The 20,005-nt window shown below is 40.6% G+C and overlaps 2 protein-coding genes across 2 annotated transcripts in view; both read right to left on the bottom strand.

Moving 5' to 3' along the window:
- Positions 1–6,680, bottom strand: part of LOC306697532 (GDNF family receptor alpha-2-like) — a 42,309-nt gene extending 35,629 nt beyond the window's left edge. Inside the window, exons 1-2 of the mRNA XM_079161506.1 lie at positions 6,102–6,680; positions 4,518–4,874 (exon numbers count right to left, since the gene is read on the bottom strand). Coding sequence (XP_079017632.1) covers positions 4,518–4,874; positions 6,102–6,153 — 409 coding nt within the window. The 5' untranslated portion in view covers positions 6,154–6,680. The remainder of the gene's footprint in view (positions 1–4,517; positions 4,875–6,101) is intronic.
- A 2,182-nt stretch (positions 6,681–8,862) lies between these two features.
- bco2l (beta-carotene 15, 15-dioxygenase 2, like) lies at positions 8,863–19,103 on the bottom strand. The gene is made up of 12 exons (XM_079161923.1): positions 19,069–19,103; positions 16,874–17,051; positions 16,140–16,351; positions 15,526–15,641; positions 15,285–15,387; positions 15,014–15,154; positions 13,495–13,655; positions 12,913–13,083; positions 12,244–12,381; positions 11,224–11,406; positions 10,945–11,055; positions 8,863–10,639 (listed from the first exon to the last, which is right to left on the bottom strand). Exons 1-12 carry the CDS (start codon positions 19,100–19,102, stop codon positions 10,523–10,525), a joined length of 1,665 nt encoding a protein of 554 aa, XP_079018049.1. The 5' UTR covers position 19,103; the 3' UTR covers positions 8,863–10,522.
- Between the last annotated feature and the right edge of the window lie 902 nt (positions 19,104–20,005).

The raw sequence follows: 20,005 nt of genomic DNA on the forward strand, positions 1-20,005 counted from the left end.
GATGGTTTCACCCAGGAATACTGTGTACCTTTGTAGCTCCCCCTCCTCTATGTTTTCCCCCATGACTCTCTCTTTCTTCCTCTCGCTCACTCATTCTATGGTTTTCTCTGTCTCTCTCTTAAATTTCTTCCCCCTCTTATCATTTATCTACGATCCACTCCTCACCTCCCGTGCTCTCTCCCACACTCTCTCCGTTTCTCTTCCTCCCTGCCTAAATCTATCATGATGTGCACCTCAGTCCTACACTGTCCATTTCATGTAACTTCCCACGGCAGTAGGGGTCAACTTGTGGTGTTAGCATGATGTGGTGACATATTCAGAGGGTGACCTTTGCAACGTTGACATTCATGAAAATGTAGAAAATAAATCAAGCCGCAAAATTGTCTGGTATTCTCGTCATTGAATGTAAAGATACAGTCTTCTCTCTCTCACAATGAACTGGAACATATTGTTGTGGAGCACTGGTGGAGCTTTCCTTTCTCTCTCTGCAGTGAACGTTGGCTCAGCTAATTAAAGTGCTCTGAAAGGTCCCCACAAAAGATCTTCGATTCCTACTTTGAGACCTAAGCTGTGGTTTTATAGCTGAGTCTATGAAATAATGTATGTTAGAGGTGTGGAACTTATCGTTTAAATTAATTATTATCCTGCAACACTGCAAGGCTTTAGCCACATGAGACCCAGGGCACAATTGAAAGAGAACCGCAGCCGCCTATACAATATTGCTGTGTGTAGCAGCCAATGTTTCTTTCTTAGTAATTACTTCTTTTATAGATTCAAACTGCTAGACCTCATTGCCTCACACCAACTGAGTCCCATTCAGAGCAGAAACCCCCCATTATCCATCAAGGACGGCTGCATTGACGCATTGGAATCAGCTGCCATTTTCAGTTAGAAAGCACAATTAACAGGTCATCATTAGCACCGTTACTGATGGCTGAAAGACAGCGCGAGATGGCATTATAACACCTTTTAGCCTCGGGTTTTTAAGCCAATCAGGGTAGTACAGTATAGCCTAAAGGCAGGCAATAATGATAAGTATAGCGATCTAGAGGAAATCTAACCCCACATCATAGCTGTGGAGTCACACCGGTGTATAATGTGTTTTGATGCAACACTCGATGACGGTATTGAGTCACGTTGTGGTCATACTCTGTACTGTAAAGGGTTTTTCTCAGCAGCAATGCGTTGTTTCACCTCACAAAGTGTCATCGTTGAAACACCTTTCAAAGATTCAGGCCGCTCACTGGAATTGTGTAACTGGAGACACTTGTGCTGCTCCTAAGTGTCCGGGCCTCGTTTACTATAACTAATGATATTTACAGTTACATCTCATGGACACAGGACACACTGCAGCTTGAGGACTTTTCCACCAGGGTATGTTATGGTGAGTATGGTTTGACTTGGCTTAAGAATAGATTTCCTCTCAGTCTCATGGTAGACTTTTCAGTTTGCTTTCAAATTTAAAGTAATCAATCACACTGCAGGAGGAATGAACTCTCACAAGAAAGGAGAGGTGCATGCTGCTCAGTTTAACACAATGCTCTAAAGCCTGTGAACAATATTTACTTTAATCTGAAATACATTAAGCACAGAACCTTCTACCTGCTGACGTCACACCCTCTGAGTGGGGGGAACAAGTGATGCGGATGTCTGATGGTGTTCTGGTTTAGCAATGATTAACAAACATCTTACATACAAGGTGAGATCCCTCCCGCCCTTCAGCATTCTGAACCATTGTTTAATTACCTTCCTGTCTTGAGCCTATTATCTATTCTGTATGGATCATTATTATCATATTATCATTATTTCCCATTTCAAACCTCAACCCCACTGCTTCACCACTGTTTCATCACAAATACAAAAACAATGCATGAGATAAAACAAATCACGAGTAATCTTTTAGTTCTTTTAGTTCTCACTGTTGCTTTAGTGCTTATGTAACCATTTTGCAGCTCAATGACATAAATATCAGTGGAATGAGAAAGAAACAGAGTACCAAGATAAAGAAATTTGAAGTACATCTTTCCAAGGTTGTTTTGAATCTTTGCTATTCTTTACATGACTTAAAGCACAGTCACCAAACTGATTCACATGGTGAGTACTTCTGTGTGTTGATAAAGTCCTCAGTCTTTAACACAAACCCTAACAGTTGATATGGTGGTCCAAGCTCAGCTGTATGGTTTTTTAACATTTGACATTCATAAGGCCAAAACAGCAAAATCTTAAATCTATTTCCTCTGACGAAAAAAAAGAACATAAATGCCCTTGTTCACAGGTGCACATTTGAACTGTTTACTAGATTAACTTGGTTTTTAGAAGTAAAGAATACTAATATACACACTAAATAAGGTAAACTTGCCAGAGGCAGTAGAGTATCTGTGTAGGGTTTATCTGGGAGGAGCAGGGCATTGTTTTAAATCCCAGTCCACCCCTGGTCAACATCAGCTTTTTCTTCACAAACACAATGTTTTAGCCCTCAAGCTTGCAGGCCAACTTCCTGCCCCTGGTCAATGTGTCATAAGAAGCAGCCCATAGGTGAGGCCTGATTTCTAGATTGCTTTCTACACCTTATGGCCTTAGGTTGCAGCAAAGTGACCATATGTGCCAATTGGCTAAATATGTGTGTCTATAAAACACCAGAAATTGCTTTTCATACAGAGTAAATCACATTAGTTGATTTCCACAGGTCTTTAACAATCTCTGCCCTCGTCTGTTTGTAATTTAGTAATCTTTGTCCTTTCACCTTTTCTAGCTCTACTCCTCTTTTTTAATCCCGAGCTCCTCGCTTTCTCTCTCACATACTCTTACATCACATACATCTCTCCACATTAACATGAGAAAAATAAGACTTTCAAAGATACATTACACATGATCTAACCCGACAATTGCATCGAAACCTTCCTGATTTGTCCACAAATTATTTTTAAAGTGGCTTAGCAGCATTCTGAGAGGGTGTGTTGGGATTTGGCCCTTCGTGTTTGTTTCCAGAGATGGATGTTGTACATAGATTGTTTCCAGTTAACAAAAGCCTGCTTGACTGCACAATGGATCGTGATTAGATTAAAGCTGCACTATAAGAGCTTTTCGTTTGTGTTAAAGCGGGTTTTTATCTCCGAGGGCGACAGGGCCAAAAACGGGACAGAGCTGAGAGGCATTTGTTCATTAAGAAACACAAGCTCTGTGAAGGGCATGCTGCAGGCACAGGAGGTCTCTATCCCTGACAGCAAGAGAACTTGCATGATGCATTCAAACATAAATACTTTGACCGATGTGGCTTGTTTGTTTGGGAAGAGGAGAAAGAGAGGGAGAGAGAGACAGAGGGAGAGCAGAGAGATCATTACAAAGGGGAAAGAGTTTGAAACGAACAGAAAGACGGAGGGAGACAGAAGGCCTGGGGAGCATGCATGTCATTACATTTCCCTTGAACCCATGTCAGGGATCCTCTGCTGCCATCAGTCTGATGAAGTGTAACTGGTGCTACGAGCAGTCAGCCTGGCGAATCACTTCACGGATCACAACATAAAAGACCAGAATGCTCAGAGCTCTGAGACTTTGCAACACTACCACCATTACCCCACGTGTCAACACAGCTGAGCATATTATGTCCTCAGTGTTTACATGGCATGCCACTTGATGTAAGTCACAGAAACTTCGGCCACATGTACAAGTATGGGGAAATGTCGCTTTTAGGTCATGACCCCCCCCCCCGCTGATCCCCAGGGCACTGAATCTCTTTCAGCTCAGATGCTGTCAGATTTGTCTCCATATGAAACACTACGTGCTTTTGACACTTAAGGATGGGACGAGAGTCATGTCAGCTCAGGAGGCTGCTTTATGCTCTCTAAATATATTGCAATGAGAAAACCAGAGGGTTACAATGTTACAACAAGAGTGCTATTTTACGTCCTGCATAAGTGGACACATAAGGGCCACTGAGCTATACGATTGTAACCTAATTACATGGTAATATGGAACACTTTAGGTGAAAACCAATAAGTCTACCATAACAGGTCTACCTAATGTAATCCCATTATAGCTCCATTACCTTTGAGAGGGTGAGGAAAGTAGGAAAGCATATATTTTTCATCATGGGCTTCTGGGTATCACTATAAGAGGGCATCAGGGAATAGGGCATAAACAATGGGTGTGGTTTACATCCTTCTTGTCTTTACCCGGAAAGTACACTGTTACTTGAGATCGGAATATTCATTTAAAATAAATGTTATAATTGTAAAGAATGCACTAAGTCGTATAAATTAATATCAATAGAGGTATGTTGAACATCCACAGCTAGACTAATAAATGAAACATGGTCAAAGAGGGAATACAGAAGGAAACAAATAGCCGACTGGTGAACAAATGAAAGAAGCAAGTGCTAATTTCAAGTGAATGCGTTGTATAACTGCAAGACTTAAAGAGGTGTCATTATATTACAGGCCCTGAAATTGCCACACAGTTAAACATGATGCGATGTGAATTTTGTGAGACAGTGAATCGTAAAACCATCTGCCTCCTACCTTCAGTGAGTCCCATGTGGATGGTCCAGTAGTTCTGCAGACACTGCAGCTCCTTCTTCATGCCCCTCTTGCAGCGGCAGTCATACAGAGGACTAACCAGCAGCACTTCCAAGGCCGCCTGGCACTCCCTGTTGTTGTCCAGCATGGCTTCCTTCTCCTTGCCCACAAGACACTGGCGCATCACCCGGTACCGAGAGCTGCAGTAAGGGTTCTGGTTGCACATGTCACTGGCCTGGATGCAGTCCACCCATTCTGGCTGAGCTGCGGGCCCAGACCCTGTACCTGGAGATCCTGGAGAATCATTGGCCATGGAAACGGACAAAGCTGAGGGACCAGCCCAGGAACTTGCTGCCTTATCTAGGTGGGGGGGGGGGGGGGGGGGGGGGGACAAGAGACAACTGGGCTCAGAAATTGCAATTGAATGTGTGAGAGATTTTGTGTTGGCATATGTGTGTGCAAGTGCAAGCACATATCAGAAACCTGCTTTCATTTTTGTTTCAGATGTGGGACATATGAACAGGTTTGAGGGCCTATGACATGCCCAAACATGCCAAGGTATCTTTCAGTAAAACAGTTTTGCATCTCTACATGGGGTTTGGTTATGTCTCATTTAATTAATATTCAGTGATTTAGCTGTGCTTATCTGTCCTTAATTTCGTGCATCTAAAGCCTCCAAAACAAGTTAGGCAGCAGCTTTCAGTTTCCCATTAAACGTAATTAAAGGAAGACTTGATCATTGAAGTGTATCTAATTATCTCACCTAAAAAAATTTGAACTACACTTGATTCACATTTAGGTAGCCAGAAAATTACAGCTTGCGATGAGTAAACAGTGATCCACAGAGCAGAAACTCAGGTGCTGCCGTTTGACAGGCTTCGAGATTCAGACGCGCCTTCAGACCAAAGTAGACACAGCTCTGGTGAAATGACAAGAGAGACCCCTTGTGGTGATGTTGAGCATTGAGCTCAGAGAGGAGGGGATACTGCATCAATATCAGAGAGCAACGGGTAAGACGAGAAGAGTAACATGAAGTTAAAATATTTCATCAGTCAGATGATTTTATCTGAAGCGCTGTTTGTGGACGACACGTATAATGGTAATTGTGCTGATGATGAAGATAGCGGTGGTGGTGACGATGATGATGATGCTGATGATTATGATGATGATGATTGAATTTCTCATAATGAATCAAACACAAGTGTGTAACTGAAATCACCTAGATGTTCCCTTTACTGACTAAATAATGATACAATAAAGAGGTTTGTATTCCTACTGTGGAAGCTGTGGTTGTTGAATGCATATAATATAAGTGTCACTCGCATAGATCAACTTCGGTTAGTAGCAATGGGTAACAATTAAACATATTCCGGGTATAACATGAACGCTGTCGGTATTTTACCACAAATATTGAGGACAAATCAGAATGAACCCTGTGCCCTCAAACAACTCATGCATGAGAAAAGTGGACCCATACCAGAAAATGCTCCTTGGCAATAATTACTGATGTCAAAATGTATCTCTATAACCCAAACAATTCACATTTACAGACAATTGTTCATATTATTTCCATGTTTTACTTCTCACCTAAGAGCAGGAGAAAGACGTAAGCGCACATCCACACAGTGACAGACTTCATATTGGACTCAGCGGGAAGAGAGATGAGTTAGGGTCCAATGCGACTAATATTTCCACCTTATGAAAGGTTTAATTTCCCTCTTCGGATCCTTGGCCCAGGAGTATGCTAAGTGTAAAAAATATATATAAATATCCTCATTAAAGACGCACCTCCGAAAAAATCCTCGACTCCCAATAATAATCCACGATTTTGTTTTGGGTTTTCTATTTTAATAGACTAACCCCGACGCAGAAGAATCCTCTGATGTTGGAAAAAAAAAAAAATCAGTGCCAATCAATCAATCAGTCAATCCATGAAAGCAGATTCTCAGGGTCCGTCTGCGCTGCGTTCATACCGACAAACTACTGAGACTTGATCTCTCTGCATTATAAGGGCTCAGACTGCCCGCTCCGATTGCCCCTTGGAGACAATGTGTCCCTAAAACATTCCTTAAACTGCCGTAAAATAATCTGTCAAGTATGCCAATACATCTAACGAGTTGGAAGAACTCATCTGAAAGTGCTACAAAACGCTGACTGGATTGTTTTCTTTCCCACCACTGGCTCCTTCTAAAAAGCTGTGCGCTCCTCTGGAGGGAGTGAACGCTTCTTTTGCAGTGACTGCATGTGTCGAGGCTTCACGGCACTTTATACAGAGGAGTTTCAGTGAACCAGCAGAGGGCGCTGCCGGGGGTTGCTCTCATTGGAAAACGTCGAACTCGGTCACATCGAGGCCCAATAATAAATGTTACCCTAAAGGAAAAACCACCACGATTTTCCTATAATCTCCCTGCAGGGAGCTGAGGAAAGATGCACCTGTGCTACTCAGCAGTGAAATTACAGTGACCTCACTTGGCCTGAGTGGCATTTCCTGATCTCCTGGGATATTACCACAGGATGTTTGAAACATTTTGTGAAACAATTTATGTGATTCATGTATAATATCCTTCTTACAAGATTTCTTTCACTTCCATAAGGGAGTCTTTACGGTCTTGCAAAGAGAGTTGAAGCCACAACTGCAACACATCAACACGAAATTAGGAATAAACCATTAGTGTGTTGGCTGGTCTTCTAACTCATAGTAAAGATTGTTATTGAAGTATTTAGCAATGCCACTACTCGTAATTTCTGGTTGACATTAGAGCTTCATACCCACAGCTCATAGAAAGCTGCAAATTATTTTTAGGGACAGGGTTCAAGGGTGGACTCAACAATGATGATGAAAATGTCATTTCATTCATTTCAGCAATACCCCAACATTTCTCGTGACATCTGTGTTTCCTCTGATTGAAAGAAAGATAAAATAAAATGGGCACAAAGCCTTGTATTATATTTGTGCTCAGAGGAAATAAGCCCACAACCCACAGAATCTGCCATTTTTCAAAGTGGCTTCGCATTAGACAAAATGACTTTGTTGTGCATCACCGCTTAAATAGTGCCCGGAATGTCATAAATCTTTAGAAATCTTGAAAACAAAGTCTCTATTTAGAGGGACTGACAGTGACAAACTGCAAGGCCACTGGCTCATAATGACGTTTGACTGTCAGCCCAGGCTCCCATCCAAGAGGGAAAAGAGCTTGCCGCTATAATGGCAAAATCAGCCTCATTCTGCCTATATTGGCCGGGGCTTATTCTCGTCTCCCCCCAGATTTTGAAGTCTCTGTCATTATGAGGACACTGAAAAGCATCATTCTCCACCATGAATGTATCCTGCATCTGTCCTGCATTCGTGCTGCAGTGACTGATGCAGCCTGTTCTTCAATTCTTTGCAGAAATGAATATTTTAAAACAGAATGGCAAACTTGTGGCTTTATTTCCATAACCAAACCAATTTTCTTCTTTCATTTTAGCAGATAACAAATAAGGCATTTTGTTATTCAAGTAATTTCTCACTGAAGAGCAGTTGCATGAATTAAGTTTAGATTTGCTTGAGCAGTATGCTCAGAAGGAAGAAGACATTTCTAATAACACCAAAAGGCATGAAATCAGGAGAGAAACGTTAGCGGCAAACACAGTGAATAAAACAGCTACATTTGCATTGGATTCTTATTCGGGCATCACATTATTTCCATTCGTGATTGTGCAATATGGATAAATCCTTTACACATTTTTTCTACTTGAGCCAGGCTGTCAAGTCCATGGTGGGACATTATTCTTGTTGACACTGCACGATTCACCCCCTCCTTGGGTATTTAATTGCTCCATTCTGACTTCATAAAGCATCTGCAGTTTTTTTTTTCATGGGTAAAATTAGAGGAAGCACACACACATGCATAGCTTTCATAAATAAGCATATCCATATGTGCATTTGCAGATATACACACACACACACACACACGCAGATGCACATAATCTGTATGTCAGATAACAGGATGGCTCAGGACCGTGAAGATAGGGAATGACAAATCTGGATATAGAGGACGTTGTTCTTACTATTGAATGTGCCTGCCTCTGAGAGGTGTGTCTAATACAGTGAATATAGATGATACCATTATGAATTCATGGGAAATGAAATAATGATACAGATAGCAGTCAAAGTTAAGACTCTGTGCAATAACTTGTGCTTAGTGAGACACCAGGAGGGTTGTGAGTGGGCTCATATAACTCTAACGGGTCAAATAAGAGATAGACAGTCTGAAGCTATCACCTTAAAAACAGGACAGACAAACTTGCATACAAATGTTGCATATGCCAGTTTATTTGTGTTACAGTGTCTATGGTGCCTGCACAAGTGTTTTCAGAATGACTAGTTAGTGTGCTTGGCTATTATTGAAACTCAACCCAGATGACTCCACACATTAAACCATGACAATGTTAATTTTCTAGAACACAATTAATGCACCATTGACCATCGTGATATAATAATACTTTGAATTAAAGGGGTGTTTGGCAACATTGATAAGGGTTTGCTTCGCCTCACAGATTTGCAGTAACAAAATTTTGCTTGAGGTTTATCTGAGGGCAAAGGTCACTGTATCTCTCTCGTTGCAGAGACTAATAATGAACTGAGCAAATGAGTAAAGGCGCTCACACAAGCACACACACGCAAGCACACAGAGGTTAAGCATGACTGATTAGATTAGGAATTATGGGCTAATTAATGTGTATCTTGGGAGACCTGTACGGCATGCTTATCAGGAGACACAACCTGAGTTGAGCAAGGAACATGACAAAACATAAGCAGTGTTAATTCCCAGTGTTAAATTAATTACATTAAATCAAATAACAAACAGTACACTATAGTTTGATTCCCTCTTGTTTTATTCAGTTAAGTGTAAGAGAAGCTATAGATGAAACCTCTGCCTTGGTGTACTGTACAGTCATACATTATTGAAGGTTGGGACTTGTTGCAAAATATTTTTGAAATGTACACACTGAAAGTCTATTCTGACATATAAAAAAGGCAAAGAATATATATATATATATATATATATATATATATATATATATATATATATATATGGGTTGTAATATTTTTGAAATGTCTCAGATTGCACACAGCCATCAGTGCCTGTATCAGGTTTAGAGCCCGAAGTCAGTTTAAATAATCTGTTCAAATCCATGTGAGAGGGAAAATAGCCGATGAAATAAGCATCAGCAAAGTCAATTGTGGAGACGGTGGAGTAACCAGTGCAGCTCTACATTCTGGGTAGGGTCTGCATGTTTCACTCAAATCCTGTTTGGCTCGCAGTTTAATACAAAGAAACATTTGCTCACAAGGTCCTACATGTCAATGTTTATGTGTATGTCAACTTTGTTTTGGGTTGTTTGGAGCATTTAAACAGCACTACATTTTTTGATGTGACCTCTGCTAGACTCTCTGGAGGCTATCGACCAGTTAGATCCATTTGTTTTCCAGGCATTTCAGACGTTGTCCATTTCTATCACATTACTTTGACAGAAATTGAATTTCCTCTGATGCATTTTTATGTATCCTAAGTGCTGTTCTGTTCTCACAGGGAGTATAGCGTTTCCAGTGGCGTGATGATGCAAAAACAATTTGGGTTTAAACTGATTTTATTTCAATGTGTGTATTTACTGTCATGTTCTGTTTTGTTTTCCATGTAAAGTATTATTTCTTCCAAGTAAGGGCCGTCTGCACGGGAGTCTGGCCACTGTCTAAAGGCAGTTTCAAAATCTTACAAGAGCACATGAGAACAAACTTTATCAGTGTGCTGATGCCATGCTGGGCTTTCTGTCTTCTTAGTCTGCAAAAAGATTGCCAACTTTCTGATGGTTAGGTACAAACAAATAGCATGAGTCTGCAGTTTTTTTCCCAGCTCTCATTTCTTTTACAGTTCAGGAATTTGACATGCAATGACATCAACAGAGACAATCACATTCTGTGGATAAAGAGGCTGGTTGAGGCAGGTTGACAAACAGTGGCACACCTAGCCCATCTTGTTAAACACGCCGTGGGTCCCGTATGGGATATTGACAGGGACCTCTGCTCTTCCCAGCTCAGTGAAGGTCTTTGCATCTAGAACAAGTAGGAAAGTACTTTTCTCCTGGAAACAGAAAAGATGAAATAGGTTATGTAAAAAAAACACCCTTCTCACAATAACGATGGTGAAAGTACTAGAACGTTTGTCTTCTCCATGCGTAAAGATGTATGATCAGGTCACACGACAATGTATACAGTCTACTTTGGAAGCTGTGGTTATGTATCTGTTTTCTTTTGTTTTCTTGAAGTACTGTGTCAAACTGCACCGTTACAAACAAATAGCATGAGAAATTATTCAAGTTAACAATGCCTGCTGCTGCTCATGTAGATTGTTTTTTGTTGTTTTTGAAGTGTTACTTGTTAACTTACTTCTCTGGGTGTGATGATGACTGACAAAACTACTCCATCATCTTCCTCAGTAGCTTCGGGCGAGGCAACAAAGACAGGCTCAGACGGATACAAGCCGGGATAACGCCACACCTAGACAGGGAAGATTACATTAACATCCCCTTCACTCTAAGCTGTTTCATGTTATAAAACCTACTCTCAACCTCCTGCTCTCAGTGATAGAGAAGCAGCAGTAGAAGTAACTTTGATGATAACAGTTAACAATGAGGTCTCCCTAAGTACTCTCTGATTGATAGAGACCTTAAGCTCCTTGGTGTGGACATCCATTTTGAGCAGGGAGTCACTGAAGACGTGTCCAAAGCCACAGGAGTAGAAGTAGCGGTAGGGTCTGCCATTGTACTGGTCATAGTTGATCTGAGGGAACTCAAGGCCACCGTACTGCAGCAGCTCGTCATCGTGAAGTTCCTCGTGGGTCATGTAAACCTGGAGCGTCCCAGGAGAAAGTGAAGATTTTACTTTCAGTGCAACTTATACATTTCAGCCAAAGCAATGTGCCCACATAATGCACACCAACTGACCTGGTTTACTGTACATTGATGTGAGCTGGAATCAATACTGCATTATTCTCTAAAACACGTAAATGGATACCTGCACAAGATCCTCTAACTTGAGTTGAGAATAAATCAATTTCTTTTATTTTTACTTTGGAATTTATGTACCTCCTATTGCAATTACAAACCCGTATTTGTCTTCAATGTCAAATGGTGGCCAGCAGCACTTTCACAGCTGTTTTTCAACTTGTTACATGTACATAGCATCACTGAGAACAGAGGACAGGTAGCCATGACAACTAAAACATCACATTTGCTTTCAACGTTTCAGCTCTATTCTACCATAAGAAAATATTGAACTGCGTGTGTGTGTGTGTGTGTGTGTGTGTGTGTGTGTGTGTGTGTGTGTGTGTGTGTGTGTGTGTGTGTGTGTGTGTGTGTGTGTGTGTGTGTGTGTGTGTGTGTGTGCGCGTGTGTGTGGGGGGGCACACACAAGCTGGCAATTGTTCAGGCAATTGTTCAGCCGCATGATGGATTCTCAATTTGAAAACACTTTTATCTGCTGTAAGTCATGAAATTACTATCTTGCAGGAAGTACCTTCAGTGTCTCATCATGCCCAATAATTACACAGTGTGTGGGAGTGAATTGGCTGTATTCATCATGATTATAGACCTACATTTTTACTTGATTGCAGGAAAACCGAATTGAGTGTAATGCTCAGGTAAACATATTGCATTGTTGACCGTACTGCACTCTGTTTAATCCTACCTCTCTTGGTTTTGTCTTCTTTGCTGTGGCTTTATAGTTAGGCAGAGTGACAAGGTTTTGATCCAAAGGAGATTGTTCGTGCAAAGTCAGGGGTAGGACATATCTCCTTGGGAGGTTTCTGCACAACGAGTTGTAAAACTGCCAAACGAAATCAGACAGACATGAAAACACTGTGAGCGTGGCTCCTTTGACTGAAAGGTGCAATGGTAACCTCAGGGACAGTACGACCCGAAAACATACAAAATACTTACAAAAAATCCTGCTTTTTAAATGGATTTAAATTGTTTGGAGGAAATCAAATATTATTTTTTGTTGTTGTAGGTTCTGATTTAAGTAAAACACTTCACTACATTTGAAATTGCAGAGATTTTAAAAGTTAATTGTACCAAAAACCTTGATCTATGAATGACTAGACAAAGTAAAAGAAAAAATAAGAGGAGAGAGAGAGAGAGAGAGAGAGAGAGAGAGAGAGAGAGAGAGAGAGAGAGAGAGAGAGAGAGAGAGAGAGAGATTGGTGAAAAAAGATGGCCCTTACACAAAGAACCAGAAAAACCTCTAAGTCATTTCTGAATCATGTTTTAAATATTTTTGGGGGGAATTTCTTAAAGTAAGTAAACACAATTGTGTGTGTGTTTGAATATGATTCAGAGTCAAACTGTATGAATTAACCTTGTCCATTTCCTCTCCCGAGCCTCTACGGAGGTTCTCCAGAGTAAAGTCTCCAATGACATCACCATCGTCCCCACAGCACATGTCCATCACCAAGAACCCGTTGTCCTCAAAAGCATTGATCTGATGCAGTGTGAACATGGCTGCTGCACGGTACTTCACTTCGCTCACCTGTTGGCCCAGTCAAAGCAAGCAATCGGGGAAGTATTAATACCATGATAAAGGATTACAACGGCTTTTGAACAAACAAGAAGGGCTTCTGTGTTGGTTTTAACATTTGAGGACAAGCGTCCTCCCTGGCATTGCTGTTATTGTGGTGTACCTTCACATTATGAAAGTTTGATATGGAATGTTTAATGGCTATGCTGTGTAATGAGATGAGGAAATTGAGAGTAACAATGTATGAGAAAAGGCTCTATCAGAGTGTGACTTTATCAAAAATAAATAGGGGAAAAGCTCCACCATGCCTGAAGAGATTAGCTGGCAGCTTTCCTCTTTTGTTCTGACTATTCAGCAAACGGATTTATGTTTCCTACCTGGCACTTTTCTGTGTGTCTGCTGCTGTGCAGTAAACTAACCCACCTTGCCAGTGTGCCTGTTGACCAAGTGGAAGATGGTGTCATACTGAGGTTCCCAGGTCATGACTTTATGAAAGCTCTTTCCCTGGATTCTGAACAGCATGAACTTCAGCAGGTCCAGCTTGATTGGCTGCTCAATGAACACAATGTAGTTCTCTGACATGACTGGAGAGGGAGGGCATGCACAGGAGGAAATACACAAATAAAAAAAAAAAACACATGATTGACACATCTTATTCATCATAATTTCATCATGTATCATATATCATGATGTCTAACTTATCAGTGAAATACTGATTCTGTAGACTAGTTTCATGACAGAGTTCATCCTTTTTTTCATTACCCCACTTACATGTCGTTGATTCTTTTTACAAACACATAAAATGGGTCACGGTTAATTATCGCAAGGCCATGTGCCCAGCATGAGTGGTGTCTTGGGGGGAAATGGTAGGACATTCATGTCTGTATGTAAACTGAAAATATGTTTCCAATACTACTCTGCTTTTGGCCGGTCAGTTTGCAAGGTAAAACTTTCTTGCCTCAGTACCAACCTTTGAGACAAAAATATTGTGTAAGCAGAAAAACACATGAAATTGGGGCTAAACATAACCCCTCCATCTAATGTAACTCTACTGACAGAAGTAATTATGCGGTGCCTTGTATAAACATACACTGCTCCCACACTTTCTTGGTGCCAGACAGTCTGGCAAAGCAAGGGTGGTCTGCCGGAAATGTGGACTGAGATATTATCAGGGAACTGGTGCAGTACTATAACCAAATGGAGCAACATTGTTGTCGATCGGGCAGAGCAACAAAGTTGTGCTTGCATTAGCTGATTGGCATCGGCTTAATGCTTTACTATCAGTGGATTCTTCATCAACTGCTTGGCTATCAGCTGACCAGTAACATCCAATCAGATTCATACAGGTGTACCACATTATGTGGCCATTATAACCTTCCTTCGTCCTAATAAACAAGTTAATTAAATTACAAAATTATCCTTGCTGGGTTTCCTTAAAAGCAGAGCCTATTCCAACAAATCCAATAGTATAACTGACTGAAATATAGACATAAAACAGTAAAAGCTGATCTACAACAAACACTATTACACAAATCTCGTGTATGTTGGTAACAGTGCTCTCATAATTAATCCCTGGAGAGAACTATATTAATGAGTAGAATTATTTATTTATTTTTTGAGACACAGAGTGTAAGAGAAAGTGTGTACACACACACTTACTCGTGTGAGTCAAAGGCAGACTTATAGACAGAGATAGATAGTGAAAGCTGAATAGGAAGACAAAGGAACTGTGATTGTCAGAAAGAAGCAGGACTAGACCAGAATTCAAATGAGTAATTAATAAGAGCAAGGAAAAGCTGTGACGCTCTCTTTCAGTGAAGTAGACTCACCCTGTCAGTGCAGGCAAAAAACAAAATCTGTCATAGAACTCATTAATTCAGGGTACATCCAGCATGCAGGCAACTTACAGAAGGGGTTTGTTTTACTGTGGTGTGAATCTCACCAAAGCTGTGATAATAGGAAGGTTTCCTGGGTTCAGAAGCACGGATGGAGCAGATCACCGTGGCTCCATTCAGGTCTGCAGAGTCCTCCACTGCTGCTTTCTCCTCAGGAGGAGGCACACGAAGGATATTGTAGAAGAAACCTGAGGAAGCCCCAAAAACAAATGATGTTCAGAATTTGTTAAGATGGATACCATAAGGATATCTACATAAACATATGTTTTTTTGTGGGCAGACAGGTGGGAAGAAAGGAATGAAGTGAAAGAAGGTTACCACTTTTTCCGTAGGAGTTGCCCATGTTGTACGTGGCTCCCTCACGGTCATAGTGTGGGTGAGCGGTGGCTGAGTTGACAGCAATGTATTGACTCCAGTCCACCTTAAAAGGACAGCATCATCGTCTTTGTTTTCGTCATCATCATTATCAACATTCGCCAATCTTTCTCGTCTTTGCTCTCCGACTCTTTTTCAGCTTCCGCATTCAAAAGAGACTATTATATTAATTATACTGACTCACCTTCTCCTTCGTCTCCAGGCTCTGCGGATCTACTCGTCTCATGTAGTTGGTTTCTGTGCTGACATAATAGTCTCCCTTGTACTTGACAAAGTTCACGCTGGCGTTATCTGTGGCCTCTGTTCACACATACAGATGTCAGTAACATATTAAACACCTCAGAAAAGCACATCTTTCTGACAGTTAAGACTGGAAACTACTTTGTCCTTCAGTTTGCATCCTTAGTTCTTCAGAAGCATTAGGTCATGTTTCAGATTGGTCTTACCCTCACAGACAACTACACACACCCACATTCGTGCACACACACACATTTGACTTGTGTTCCCTTTACCTTAATAAAAACACAATCTGATGTAACATTAACTCTCCCGGGCTGCAAAACCAATACGTCACACAAAAAAAGAAGAATCAAATAATTTTGTCTCTCTATTTGTTTGACTTCTACTTTGGCTCTCGTAATCTGGAACAGCTGCCTTTTTACATTCATGCAAAAAATCCAACATCAAAAAATGGATCGAATACTTCAATAATGCATTTGGCACTGCTGGTGCTACATCACGGTGCATTGAAGTGGATTACACATGGGAATATGCAAAATATAAAGAAGACACACTAACTGGGAGTCTGAAAGCGCGAAAAGAAGCGCGCAAAGATGTTCTTGCAGGGATCAGGCATGGCTAATGTCCCAAACTCTGACACCACGATGCGGTTCTTCTCTGAGTTGCCGACGAATGAGTCACTTCGCAGGAATCGGCTACTGTAGGTGACATTGCCCTCACAGATGTGGAACCGGTGCATCATGGCCATGCCGTCAAACCAGTGGGTGTATCTGAGACAATAAAGAAAAGTAGACATACCCAGGGTAAGACAAAGTTAGAGAGAGTGAGCTCTGTAAGACAATGGCTAATGAGAAATACGTATTTGGGGAGCTTTTGTTAAACATCAGCAAAGGAAACCTTAATTTCATCATCCACATGAGAACAAGAAGTTTGAGGATTTGTCATGGGTGAAGGAAAAATAACCCTGTGTGTGACTCAGTGTGACAGCTTAAACTACATGCTTTAATATCTCGCAACTGTGTATCCTGAACAACCCTGTTACCTTCATAGATACACAGACACAGGTACAAATCACGAGCCGTCTTTTAAGACTACTGTAGACTGTTGAAGTTTAGCCTGCTGACTCATTGTTTCATATGTTGCAGGTATTAATACTGTTACTGGTGTTTTATAAAGCATCGTTATGTGTTTGGGTTGTATTTCCTTTTGTTTGTATACTGTCATGCTAATAAAGCTCTCTTGGTTTAACTAATTTGTTTGAGTTGTTAAATTCTAGAGCATTTCTCGAATACCTGTCTTTTCCAAATTCAAACTTCCCAGGACCATTTCTCAGGAAGCTCCCATTGATCCAGGTTGGAATAGTTCCCGTGATGGTGGTGGATATGGGATCAGGGGTCTCCTCCACAGAACGCACCAGAGGCTCTATGTTCTCCAGCCCTTTGCCCTGCGGACATCGCTGACTGCTGGACGCTGAGGAGAGGAGAGGAGAGGACAGAGTCGTTGTATGGCTGATTTCTGATTAAAGTGCATTGTAAAAATCTATGGAGATAGAGCAGAGTGGAAATAGCATGCAGTACTTGAACAGCAGCTGAACTTTTGGCCCCACAACCCCACACCTACCTCTCTCTCTCTCTCTCTCTCTCTCTCTCTCTCTCTCTCTCTCTCTCTCTCTCTCTCTCACACATACACGCACAAACATTCGGGTCTATCACCAACTGCAATAATGGGTGTGGTGCTGTGAACCACTTGGGACTTTGAACGAGTGTGAAAGAGGAAGTGATGTAAGTGTGTGTGTGTGTGTGCTACAGAAAAACACTAGTTAACTCTTGCAGGCAGCCATTGTCAGCGACATCTACTAATATCAACACAAACGTATAACAAGAAGGTCTTTTGGAACTTTAACTTAAAAAATTCAGTTGAATGTATTTTATTTGACACAACTGTGTTATACCATTCAGAATGTAATAATTTCACAACTTCGTACCTCTGCTGCTGTATTTTAAGCTATCGACACTCAAAATAATAATTAAATAACTGATGAAAACATTTTTAGTGAGAAAATCATAATCTCTTCTGTGGTAGGAGACATTATGTGTTGTTTTTATGACTCTCTGGTGTCTTGCACTGTGAATGACACCTGCACTATCTACTGTGTCATCTGTTATCCAATAACCAATTCTCGCTCCATCACCTCATATCGCCACACATAACGAAGATTGTAAAATACGTATGAGAGTTACGTGATTAGCAAAAGCAAATCATTGCGGTTCAATACGGAGCCCCATGCTGTGTTGAGGTTACAATATCACAGTTTTTTGACGGCGTGAATTGTTATTGCGACCAATCAGCAGAACCAGAATTCGTTTCATTCCCATGTCACTACTGCTGCAGACAATAAAAATGAGAATGTGCAATAGAGAGATAACCGCTGTAGGCTTTAACAATCTCTCACAATGTAGAGTTTGCGAGTTTTGATTGTGATTACTGCAGCATTGCAAAGATGCCTGAATGTGGGCTGTCATTTTCTATGGGGGGTATTTCATGTAACTTTCTTACTGCTGCATTCAAAACCGAGTCTCTTGAAAACAAAACAGCGACACTTACGAGGCCAGAACTGTTGCGGATAATAGATTCAGGTATTGCTTTTTTATCTCTCATTTTTGTATGATCACAATTGCAACAGTAGTTTATTTAACAGCTATTACTTTAGCGAACTGTTTTCTTCACAGCACTAACAGTATTTCTGGGTTAAAGAAAATTACCATGTTGCACATCTTTTTTTAAATTTCTGTTCTTTTTTTTGTTCTGTTTGCTCTGCAGGGACCTGACAGACAGTTTTCTTCTTTTAGTTAACAGCTGAGAATAACTAAAAGCTGTTAATTAGCCACTGTGTACTTTCTCTCACCAGCTCTGATTCAACAGGAGACCTTGGAGCAGAAATAATAGAACATGACAACGTGTCCTATTGAACTGTAAAACTGCAGCTCTGAAAAAATATTAAGACTGAACCACATTGAGCATGTCTTTGTTTGCATGCGTGTTTCTATGTGGATTTCTATAGAAGGGATTTTACATAAGATACTTTTGTTATTGTCGTTACACTTTGTATTTTTTGTTATAATTGAAATGTTGATTTAGTCAGTCGGGCACTTCCGCAATAATCAATGACGAAAAAACAACCTCTTGTAGAGGCTGATTCGAGTTTTGAGATTCAAGTAGCTCTACTGAAGTCAACCAGATATTTAAATACTCAAAGGAATAATCTCTTTTTCTTATTACATAATAATAAATAGCATGACAAGCAAAAGGTACGGCTCTTTTAAGAATTATTACCAGAACTTTCTGTGTTGTTATTTTCAAAAAAATATCCCAAATACAACAAACCAAATATCTTTACTTCTACCTCACATTCACCTTTAGAAATAAATTATGAATTAAATCAATCTGCTAGAATCTGGCTACACTGCTGTAAGTGGTGTCTACTTACTGCTGTTTGTCTGGGGCTCTGTGGTCTTGGACATGGCTGGTTGCTCTGGAAATTTGATCGGACAAACAGAGGATTTATACGAGCCAGGAGGAAAACCTTTGAACCATTGGTTCCTTGCCAAGTTCAAGTCCAACAGTAAGGTGCATTGATGACTATCATTAGACTATGACTTAAACGTGACAACAACAGCAGTATCCATTGCTTCATGATGCAGGTCACTGTTTGCATAATGTGACATAATACATTAGTTTCTTAACGATAGCAAACAAAAGAAAGTTGTTTAGTATATGTTTCCTAATTTTTGCTGGAAGAATTAATTGTTTGAATCATTATGCCTAACACAAAAGCCCAACGTAATGTTATAAGTAGTAGTAGTAGTAGCAGTAGTAGTTGTAGTATTAGTACTAGAAATATGGTCACTAGTTATAGTGATAGTTATTGCTATTGTTGTATACTGTAAACAATAATGTATGACAATGACCTTTAGATTATATATAACACTTAGTCAACTTAGTCTGCATGTTTGCTGCTTTTATCTAATGTCACGATACATTGTTTAGCTTCATTCAGTTTAAAGATGCATGCGTCCCACTGCAATCAGGGTTCCTACACTTATTTGCTGAGTCAAATTATGTCAAATGTAGCCGCAGACCTTTCATGCCAAACCTGTTGCATGTCTTATAGCCAGATACAGCAGTATCCTCAGACCTGTGTAGTTTAAATACAGATGTTGTGTTCATTCCAATCCTGATAAGAACTGTTTCAAGTTCTAGGACATTGCATGCTCTACCCTGCAAGCAGGCCTCTCACATCTGAAATAGTTGTGGTGGTTCCAAAACCACAGAATAACTCTTCGTGTGGGTATCAGTGTGAGGCATGTGTTAATGAAGAAGAACAATACTCAAATGGATAATACTCAATTGTTGATACACACAGA

Source organism: Pholis gunnellus (assembly GCF_910591455.1).
Source record: "Pholis gunnellus genome assembly, chromosome: 6".
Lineage (NCBI taxonomy): Eukaryota > Metazoa > Chordata > Actinopteri > Perciformes > Pholidae > Pholis > Pholis gunnellus.

What these genes read in the sequence shown, in the direction of transcription:
- bco2l (XM_079161923.1), bottom strand. Translation starts at nt 19,102, where the DNA reads ATGTCCAAGACCACAGAGCCCCAGACAAACAGCA. An exon ending in TTTGAATTTGGAAAAGACAG is followed by an intron (nt 16,352 to 16,873) that starts GTATTCGAGAAA and finishes TTATTGTCTCAG; the next exon opens with ATACACCCACTGGTTTGACG. An exon ending in TTCCTATTATCACAGCTTTG is followed by an intron (nt 13,656 to 15,013) that starts GTGAGATTCACA and finishes CTCCCTCTCCAG; the next exon opens with TCATGTCAGAGAACTACATT.